General features: G+C 39.5%; 2 protein-coding genes across 4 annotated transcripts; one reads left to right on the forward strand and one right to left on the reverse strand.

Annotated features, from left to right (window-relative positions):
* Window positions 1-59: 59 nt before the first annotated feature.
* On the reverse strand, window positions 60-3,015 carry mgst3b (microsomal glutathione S-transferase 3b). Its single transcript, XM_086049305.1, has 4 exons — window positions 2,763-3,015; window positions 2,491-2,613; window positions 2,202-2,274; window positions 60-436 (listed from the first exon to the last, which is right to left on the reverse strand). Exons 1-4 carry the CDS (start codon window positions 2,886-2,888, stop codon window positions 336-338), a joined length of 423 nt encoding a protein of 140 aa, XP_085905431.1. The 5' UTR covers window positions 2,889-3,015; the 3' UTR covers window positions 60-335.
* A 394-nt stretch (window positions 3,016-3,409) lies between these two features.
* On the forward strand, window positions 3,410-7,515 carry rsrp1 (arginine/serine-rich protein 1). Of its 3 annotated transcripts, none has more exons than XR_015089280.1 (5): window positions 3,410-3,595; window positions 4,513-5,012; window positions 5,093-5,271; window positions 5,587-6,389; window positions 6,488-6,809. XR_015089280.1 is itself a non-coding variant. In XM_086049303.1 (5 exons), exons 2-5 carry the CDS (start codon window positions 4,523-4,525, stop codon window positions 7,320-7,322), a joined length of 903 nt encoding a protein of 300 aa, XP_085905429.1. In that variant the 5' UTR covers window positions 3,413-3,595; window positions 4,513-4,522; the 3' UTR covers window positions 7,323-7,515. The 3 variants fall into 3 exon arrangements, 2 of the variants coding, with proteins under 2 accessions (XP_085905430.1, XP_085905429.1); XM_086049303.1 differs by lacking the exons at window positions 5,587-6,389; window positions 6,488-6,809 and adding exons at window positions 6,816-6,890; window positions 7,164-7,515 and having other exon boundaries at window positions 3,413-3,595; XM_086049304.1 differs by having other exon boundaries at window positions 5,587-6,809.
* Window positions 7,516-10,383: the final 2,868 nt, after the last annotated feature.

Raw genomic sequence — 10,383 nt, forward strand, 5'->3', positions numbered from 1 at the left:
AGGCAAGTTGCAATTGATTCAATGCCCCGAGAATACAATGACCTGCACAATTGAACATATTCACAAGCAACAAGACAACAGTCTTTATTTTTTATTGTATTAGTTAAAATACAGGCGAGAATCTTAGATTAAATGTAGAGCAATTAGGGTGTCGGACATAATCAAAACATTACATACTGATTAGACTATGAAATGTAATTTCAATAACAGTTGTAGTTTAATTAAAGCCGCCAACTAATATCAGGGTGATACACGTCTAAACATGGGACGGTATGATTGAGAACATTTCAGACACATTGGAAAAGATGAGCACATCTTTGTTTGGGACAATGATCTTAAAAAACTCTTAGCAGCTGCAAGGCTACACATACTGACAAACCGATGACTCCAAGGTATCCGATGTAGCCATAGGCACCGTTCATTCTCTTGGCAGGATCTGTAATAAAACACACAGCATTTAACATTTTGAATAGACTTTTTTTTTTTAATTAAATCTAATTTAAATCTTTTCAAAACGTTATTGATTTAAACAATTACTACTTAAAGGTTTGAATGGGCTTCAGTGTGTGCCTAAAAAATGTTCATATTTTGTTATATAAAGTGTTTTGCCTGTTTCTATTCTTCTTCTTCAGCCTGTGTAAGCGATCGCCACGGTATTTTTGATTTTGTGGAGGTGGTCATGACGACATCACGTTTTATGTCAATAAATCCCAACTATTGTGCAGGACACTTAGCGCTCGAATAGCATTCAATGCGTGCTCACAGTGTGGGACATCTCAGCACTATGTCGAAACTCGATGAATTTATCACTTGCCAACAATTACTAATAATATAACAAAGTGAGATTTCTAACATGAAGTATTTCTAATAAAGTGTGTTTTACTCCAAATAACTTTTCACCACAATCCGATTCTGAAAGCCACGGAAAAGTGATGTGAAGTCTTCAGTCAACATGTAGAACAGCCATGGGGTGGCAAACATTGATCCAAATAAATATATTACGGAAATAGTGTAACGAATCGGGTTATCTGTGTTGTGGTCGAATTTGTGTCTTGCCAAGTTGTGTTGTTTCCGAGGTTAATGAATGCATCGCGCGGCTCGCTGGATGGGAGGGCATGCGAGCGAGAGTAGCGGAGGACGAACAGCTCGTTGCTCTTTTTTGACTGAACAGTTGTACTGTATTGGCCTCGGCTGTGGCCCACAGTAGCCGGTTGGACTGATAAAAACATGATCATTAAACTACGTCTGACGGTGTTTCTTTGAAGTCGCTACAATATATTTTAAAGCGTGACGTCTTCGGCAGGCGCAAAAAACCTGATCAGATCTGCTACCTACATCGGCTTGCTGCGGGCCGGATCCAATAATAAAGCAGTATCATCCCAGGGGCCGTAGAAAACCTTATATGTGCTTTAAGTCACTTTAATAGCTTACAAGATTGGGACACAGGGAGCCAACAATGAACTGTCATGATATTTATTTGTCATGATATTTAAAGTGACAGTGTGTAGAATGCTTCAATTTTTCAAAGTTCATTCATTTTGAAAACCCACTATTTCGGTAATATGCAAAAAAAAAAACCATGTTCTATCACATCAATGTACTTTTTTTTTTTATATATAATCGTAGTTCAAGTAATCTCTAATTATATCACATAGGGCGCGCCTCCCCTACAGGAGGCTGCCATGTCTCGCCCATCTTTCTGATACGGGTACCCGAAGGAGACAAACTTAGCGAATGTAGTTCCTCCACATCATGACTACAGCATGCGTAACAAACGCAATGCACTTACTTTGTCACTTGGTAGGCTTGCGACGTCTGGTCTCTCTGAGGCACCGTAGTGCACACACTTCAAAATGTAGTACTTCGAGGGTAGCTCGTTGCATTCTATTAGTTCACCACTAGATTTCACACATTGGGCCTTTAAATTTTGTGAAATACTGGGTATTTTATTTTTGTGGTTTTCTGCCATAATCATCAAAAGGCATCATAAAGGGTAGTTGAAATATTTCACTTTGTTTGTAGTGAACTAATATAGCATACAAGTTTCACTTCTTGAAATAAATTACTGAGATAAATGCACTTTCACTTGATATTCAAATTTTTTGGGCACCCACCTGTGCACCAATTGTTGTGGGGAACCTTAGGAGTCAAACTGAAGTGTTTTATCCCTATTTTATGTAACAAACGTCAGTCAGTCTTACCTCCAGTATAATAGCCCCAGGCGTAGGAAAGCCGACTGGTCACCCAAATGCCCCCTAGCACTGACGCTGATAACTGAGGATGGAGAATCAATAAAAAAATCATCAAAATCCAAATAATTGAAAATGTGCTAAGTCATTATGACAGTGCTATTTGGCTCCCGACGGCGAGGCCGTTATCATTATATAATCATGTCAGAGAGCAAAGATAACTTTTGCACATCCCACAAGGCTAACGTTTGAAGATACCATTTTGACGAATATTTTTAAAATGAATTGAAATAAAGCATACCGGATAGACGAGGGCTGCGATGGTCTGGAAAACAAGCCACTGGGGATACACTTCAAGAGTGTTCTGATGGGCTCTCTGGATACAGTTGAACACCTGCTCCTTGTCACTGTACATTGTTGGATACTGTACAATACATGACACATGATTATTTTATTTGAAAATAAACAACAGTGAGTCTTCAAAAACAACAAGCAACAAATGCCAATTCCATCGCTATTCGCCATTCTAATCATTAATAAATGCATAGCCCACTGAAATGAAAACACCACTACCTTAACGCCATACTTCTTTCGGGCTCCGCCAACTTTGACAGCTAGATAGGCCAGCATGATCCAACTGTAAAGATAAATGAATATGACATATCCAAAATTGGAGGGCAAAACAGTAAAAATATCCATTTTTCAACAGTTGTTGAGTTCGTTTCGTTGAGTTCGTTTCCAAGTCGAACAAAGGCGATCAGAAAGGAGGAGTTTGAAGAACACACATCGCGCTCGCGCAGCTATTTAAGTCGGTTACAAATAATCGCGAGATTTGGCATAACCTTTCCTTATCGCGAGATTTCTTTCGACTAGATTTAAGGGCACAATCACACCTTTTATTTGCAGTTTGTCGAAGCCGCTCCAACACAGGCTGTTCTATTTACATTCATCGCATTCTTCGCTGATTTCCATATCACATGACTTTAGCACGTAAATGAATTGCACAGTTCAGCGTTTACTATCTAGAATTAACTTTTTTCACTGTAAAAGGGGAATTGAAGTTGAAACATTTATAAACGTCCTTGTGCTTATTTAAAAAGGGCAAAAATCTGTGCCGGAGTGACGTCCTGTTTCTTTGAATGACAAAGCTTTTGAATATACCGCCAGCAGAGGGCGTTACAGAAGAGAATCACGTGACTGGAATTTTCCAGAAGGACAGTAAAATCTCGTTGGTCATCTAGGTCGACATCATTTGAACGGTAACACGACGACGGGAATAGTCATAGAGATTTAACAATCAGAAACAGTATTTAATAATCTCCATATTTCTCACTTATATTGTAACAGCCAACATAATTGTAAGTTTTTACTCTGATACGGTTTAAACTCAAGCGACAGTCTAACTGGTAAGTTCCCGAAACGATCTTTTTGTTAATAATTTGTATTTGTAGATGTTGTAATATCACAGTGCTTGAGAATGTTCTTTATAAATGTCTCCCTTTTGTATGTTAGTCTTCGGGGAGCCAAATCCTGCTCAGATCAAAGAAACCTCGCCACGTTAGAGCTACAGCTACAGCTCTTGCTAGCTTGCGTAAACTGGAATTTTCCAGTACGTTTTCGTTGCGTAACAACGCCATTGCTCACGCGGAACAGACAAGCAAGCAACAAAGAACACTATGTACGTTGTTGAAAATCAGATATGGAAGTAGTATTTGTTTGTGTTACACACGGTTTACTTGTTTAGCATTTTGGAGATCAGTGAAATCCCCGTTTGCACGTTGCACTCGGTGAAAATCCGTCATATTTGGCGACTAAATTAAACGTCTTTGTACTCTTACTAATCCCACTCGTTTTGAAGACATCTAAACTAATTATATATTTAACAAACCACCACCTTTTAAAGTCTGTTTTTCCTCACAGTTAAAGTTTACGGAAACATAAGCAAAATAAATTTGAAACATTGTACATTTCAACCAAATTATTCTAGATTTGTTTATTGAAAGCCTGGTAGACGGCCAACTGCACATTTGGAGCAGAAACACCTGAAATCAGTAAACAACTAAAGAAAACTCATAGATGTCTCTTCTCAGTTGGAACAAGAAATCGACAACTGTGGTACTGTATTAGGCTTGGCATTAATTACGCGGTGTTATCTTTAGTAGATGTCAGTGGTGCCTAACATGTTGTGGCACAACATGGTACTACTATAAGGATACGACTTTAAATCACGATGTAGTGGGGACGGGGCCACACGAACGATGAAGCCAAAATAGCACGGGACAATGTATAGTGTTGTCCTTAATCCCCTTGTTTTTTTTTGCAGCTTCTGCAAGATGATGACCAAAGGAGAAGACTCTCACCTTGCAATGACTCGTGCTGACCAGAGTGATAGCCCTAGTGGGATTTTTGATCAGAACAGCCCCTCATCATACTACTCCAGAAATAGTTATGAAAGCAGCCCTTCCTCCTCTCTTGGCAGCGACAGGGGGCGTCACAGGTCATCCAGCGGTGGTTCCTCCTCCCGTTCCAGGTCCCGCTCTCATCCTCGCTGCCACAGACATTCTCACTGTCGGAGCCATCAAAGATACAGCCGGGGCCGGCGCTACAGGGCACACTCTCGATCCTACAGCCGCTCACCCTCACTGGACAGGTATCACGGGCACAGTAGACGCTCCAGATCCACATCTCGCTCCAGGTCTTCATTTGCTGGAAGAAGAAGCAGCAGGGCTCAGGCTCGTTTGAACAGGTTTCCAAGATCACCGTCAAGATCCTATCGAAGCCCCTCAAGATCTTCAGGAAGTTCAGTCAGCTTGACCTTGGAAGGTAATTTTGAACAAGCAAATTTGAAAGAATATTTCACCATGTTACACAAACTAATTGTAGCTTCAATTGTTTTTCCTCAGATAAGAGAGAACTTCTCGTAGCTGCAAAAAATAATGCCATGAAGCTGCTGGGAGTGGAGAAACTGGAGCTTCCAGAGAGTGTGAAACCGATCCTGCCAGAGCGGGTGGAGGAACCCCAATGGTTACCACCCCAGTCGAAGCCAAGGGTGAGACCACACCCTCAAAAGATAAAGTCACAGGTGGGTGTCCGCCTTGCTAATAGCGTCACTCACCCATGATTAGGATTGGTCAGAGCAAAGGGCGTAAGTGATAATATGGCTATGTTCACACTGCAGGTAAATTGTAAATTATTATTTTTTTTCCCATAAATGAAACATGTAACAGAATTGATCATTTATTCCCCCGCTCCATGTAATGTGAATAATACAATTTTTTTTCCGCCCCCCAAAAAAATCTGACGTGGGCCTCTCATATATGGATATCAATCTGATGTCTGCAGTAAGAGCACTCAGGTAGCGCTCATCACATTAAAAGGCAATATGTGTTCCATGCAGGTGGAACAGAGTAGAGTGCTTGGGAGACAACTCGCAATCGTCTATGCATCTGCAAAATTGTTGAAGAGTAAGAATCTTCAATTTATATTTGACTTTATTTACTTATGTAAACGCCGCGCCACGTGACTTTGTGTTTTGTGAGCATGCGTGTCACGGACATATTCCGTTCACATTAGAAGTCACGTTGTTTTTGTACTGTAAAACAAATACATACATTTTTTTTTTTTTTTTTTTTTAAAACCCCAAAAAATCTGAACTGGGCACCATGCCGAGCAGTGTGAACGTAGCATATGGTATGGTATCAATCCTTTAAAATAAATGGCCTCGTTGCATCAGCCATAATACTTTAAACATGCAAAGGTCAAAGTGAAAAATACAAATAAGCTAAGGTATATCATGAGCTATGAAGAGCTGTTGTTACACCATCAGTGTCATGATTTCAATGGGTCATTCGACTCATTATTACATTAGCCACAATGGAAATATATTTACAACAAAAGCAACCATCCAGCTGACTGTGTAAGGCAACACTGTTTATAAGACAGTCAATACAGGAGTCTGTTTTGTGATGTATTTCCTGTGTCTTGTGTTGACCTTTTGGAACCCTGAGGGAATGCACATACTTTCTGTATTTATTCCTGTCTTCATAGATAACATGACAGTGGTCTTCACTCATCGGCACCTGGGAATAAAAGGCTGTCATGTGACTTGGGTGACGACAATAAGTTTGCGTGAAAGGTTGACTGATGATTCTTGTCCTGCACACACTGCGTTATCGATTCTGTACCTGGAGTAGGACATATGTAAATGAAACACATAACACAAGCAAGTTAGAGGACAAATATACTGCGTTCTACAGGCAGTACTGTGTTGACATGACAAATGTATCTATGGTTTGCAGTTGAAATGGGTCATCGTTATTTAGCAGAATCCACCACTTGCTGATGGAGCGCGGGCGTGTGCTTTATAATGACTATTCCTGTCAAGAGAACTAGAACCAGATGAAGAAGTCGTCTCCATATGCCAAAGATAAGTTGGTACATGAGGCGTCTGCTGAGGAGTTGACTGTAACAACAGTGAGAGTAAATGTGCATGTGGTTTTCTGCAGTACAAGTGCTTTCTATAAAATTGTCAGAAGCTAGATTGAGTTTATACTGTAAAAGCAAAAAGTTCAACATGTGTTCGACTCAAGTCTCACTAGCTGTGTTTTTCTTGTTTTTATGAAACAGAGCAATGAAGCAGAGGCCATTATCACCAGCCCAAAGATGGCCGCAAAACCAAAAACCATCACTTTCAACATCAATGTAAGTGACCTCACCTTTTTAGACAAAGCTTAATGTCTTAGAACAGTGATTCTTGGTTAATGCTCTTGTGGTATGGCTAAGTACAGTTCAGTTTTAAGACTTATTAATGTACAATTTATACTAAACTGTGCAGTACATTTTATTTGGATCAATGTTGCAGTCCCTTCTGCTAGCATTGCATTAAATATAATTTTCAAACAAGCTTACTTTTGATTAACACATTTTAGAACTCGCAGCCTTAGAGGGTCTTACTTTGCCATTTTCTTTCCCCAGAATTGTGTGGCAAAACCAAGCATAATGGCGCAAATTGGTGCTAAGGTAACAGCCAGAGTGGACAGCTATGAAAGCAGGAAGCCCTATGGACACTGGGTACCTGTCATGTCGAGCCAGTCCGCCAGGCCACGCAAACAAGTGCGCAACAAGTCACGATAGGCTGGACCACAACCAAGAGGACACTGCACATACTGTAAATACTTTGCACATATGTTCTGTTATTTCATAGTGACATTTTCTTTCAGATGATTTAAATTGGAAGAAGTGAAGAAATCATTCAGGTGGGATTATCGCTTTAACCTAGTCCTGTATTTTTGCTGTTCAAATAAAGTATTTATTGATGAAAAGTAAACATTGTGTCCATTCTTTCAACGGTAGACCATTATTTTGCATGAAACGCATGTGTGGCAGTAACAGCCTGAAGTGAACATATGAACAGTACTTCTAATGGCTTGAACTCCAGGGAAGGTTGTTGCCAAGCGTTATAGGTGTGTTTATGGGAATCTTTGACCATTCTTCCAGAAGGGACACGCTGATGCTGGATGAGAAGGCCTGGCTCTGTCTCCGCTCGGATCCATCCAAAGGTGTTCCATCAGGATCTGCGTAGTCCAGTGTTACCAAATGAAAACAGCACTTATTTTTGCAGCTAAAATCCATACAACTCTCTAGCAGATATATTGTCTTTTATGAGACTCTCAGGTGCCAACAAAATGACTCGTTTCTCAGATGGTAAGTTCCAGTACAAGGCTATGAGAAAAAAAAAGTTTCATCATAAAGCATAAAATGTAAATGACAAGATTACAATAATTGAGGTTATTCATTGTCCATGCAAGACTTATTTTTGTTCCCATTATTCTTCACGAGCTGAACTGAAAGATTTAAGAATTTTTGATGTTCCAACATATACCAGCACATACCATAAACCCCCCCAGCATGGGCCACTTAATCCACAATAGCAAACCGCTCACCCACAAGATGCCACAATATGAAAACAAATGATTTGTGAAAAGAACACGTTTCCAAAGTGCTGGACGCCATCAAATGTGCTGCTGTCCAGACGGCTGGTCACAGATGATCTTGGGAGTGAAGATACTGGATGTGGAAGTCCTGGCCTAGTTGTGGTATTATAAGGCCGGTTGGATGTCGTGCCAAAACGCCTATGGAGATGGATTACCGTAGAGAGCATTAATATCACGGGAGCCTTAGGTATACCTGTTGCAACAACCAGGGATGCCCGGAGGCCTGCCATGACCTTAACCTTCATCATCATCAGAGGTGTCAAATACAGGTCCAGAAAGTAAAAACCCTGCCACAGTTTGGCACAGGTGCTTCTACTCACAAGCTGGTTTACCTGCCAGTTGAGTGACCATCGTGTAAGACTTGCAAAAACTTTTATTTGACAAAAGTAAACAATTAAACAAGAATGGATGTCATAGACACCATGGATGCCACTGTTGTCCAAAAAAAAAACAAAAAAACAACTGCAGTAGGACGTTGGGGTATCATGGTTTTGGGACTGCTTTGCCTACTCGGGGCCTGGAGGCATCGACGGAAATATGAATTCCCAAATAAATTAATATAATTTGCAGGAGAATTTATGACCATCTGTCTCAACAAGCTGAGTGATGACAATATAACAGTATCGTTTATATACAGTACAACGCCAAAAAGGACAGAAGTAAATTAAATAAATAAATAAAATAAATCGCCTTCAACAGAAAAAACTAACAAAAAAATATACAAAAAAGCAACTGCAGTAGGATGTTGGGGTATCATGGTTTTGGGACTGCTTAGCCTACTTGGGGCCTGGAGGCATCGACGGAAATATGAATTCCCAAATAAATTAATATAATTTGCAGGAGAATTTATGACCGTCTGTCTTAACAAACTGAGTGATGACAATGTAACAGTATCGTTTATATGCAGTACAACGCCAAAAAGGACAAAAGTAAATAAAATAAATAAATAAAATAAATCGCCTTTTACAGAAAAAACAAACAAAAAAATATACACCTTCCGGAGACCCGACCACAACCCGATTGAGATGCTGTGGCATGACCTCAAGAGAGTGAATCACATAAGAGATTCAATGCTGAACAGAAACAGTTTTGAATATAAGAATGGTCCAACTTCCTCCTGAGGTTTGTACAGGTCTGACCTGCAACTGAAAGGAAATGTTTGGTTGAGATTTTCACTGTCAAAGAAAATAATCATAATTCATTAATCATTATCCAAACGTTCAAATATTACACTCTGCAGTGTCACATTTACATGCCGTGTTCAATGTTCAGTTTAAAAAAAAACATGGAAACAATCTACTGTGTGGTCATACTTAAAGTAAACTGTCTTTCGTTGTGACTACGTACCAAGTTTATAAATTGTTCGAACTCATATTTAAGGGTATCGGAATAAATAAAAAACACGACACCAATAAAACAACAACAGAGCATTTCAAAAACAGGTGGAAACTCATCCACAACCCCTTTCTTATTTCTAAGATAATCTAAAAATGTGTACGACGAATTGTTTTTCTTGTGCACACCGCTGACATTTACTTACACGTTGACTGTTATTGTAGTTCTTAACATGTCCACAAAATGTCGCCGTTTTCCTCCTATTTACTAGTTAGCGTTGGTACAATTGATAAACATGTTTGCGTGCCATTTTACACTTCTGACATTTTCACTCCTGTCCTATTTTTACCTCTTGTGACCATCACTTCTTATCTGATAAACGAACTGTTCAATGTGAGCAGACATCGCTATTATTATTATTTAGCTCGGTTAGTGATTCTTTGCTCTTTCCTGTAGCTTGAAAACAGGATTGGTTTGTTATGCATTTCTCCAAAATTCAATACCGTATGTCATGTATGGAATAATGGCAAGCTATAAATCATATATGATTTGTTGTTCAGGACAGCTTTAACGTTATCTATATGTGGCTTCCAACAGTGCTTGACATCAATGATCATTCCAAGAAATTTGGTATTATGTGCTCTATTTTAATGTACAGTGATTTTAACATGTCTTTGTTCTTAAGAGCCAAAGACCCCCCCCCCCCAAATTTAGCGATAATTGACATCAAACCAGTTTTTCATTGTGTTTAGTTCACTTTCAACAGTATTCAGAAGCTGTTCAAGAATTTTGCCAGCAAAAATAGAGTTGTATCATCTGCAAATAACACATTTCTAGAAGCGTTGCATATATCATTAATATATAAT

Source organism: Filicampus tigris, chromosome 13 (assembly GCF_054856515.1).
Source record: "Filicampus tigris isolate MCC_2025a chromosome 13, RoL_Ftig_1.0, whole genome shotgun sequence".
Taxonomy (NCBI): domain Eukaryota; kingdom Metazoa; phylum Chordata; class Actinopteri; order Syngnathiformes; family Syngnathidae; genus Filicampus; species Filicampus tigris.

Bases quoted from the DNA above. Each gene is read 5' to 3' on its own strand.
- mgst3b (XM_086049305.1), bottom strand. From the start codon at position 2,888: ATGGATATTTTTACTGTTTTGCCCTCCAATTTTGGATATGTCATATTC. The intron at 2,614-2,762 runs GTAGTGGTGTTT...TGTATTGTACAG, and splicing joins GAAAGAAGTATGGCGTTAAG to TATCCAACAATGTACAGTGA. The intron at 437-2,201 runs GTAAGACTGACT...GTTTTATTACAG, and splicing joins CTGGGGCTATTATACTGGAG to ATCCTGCCAAGAGAATGAAC.
- rsrp1 (XM_086049303.1), top strand. From the start codon at position 4,523: ATGATGACCAAAGGAGAAGACTCTCACCTTGCAATGACTCGTGCTGAC. The intron at 5,272-6,815 runs GTGGGTGTCCGC...TTTATGAAACAG, and splicing joins CTCAAAAGATAAAGTCACAG to AGCAATGAAGCAGAGGCCAT. The intron at 6,891-7,163 runs GTAAGTGACCTC...TTCTTTCCCCAG, and splicing joins CCATCACTTTCAACATCAAT to AATTGTGTGGCAAAACCAAG.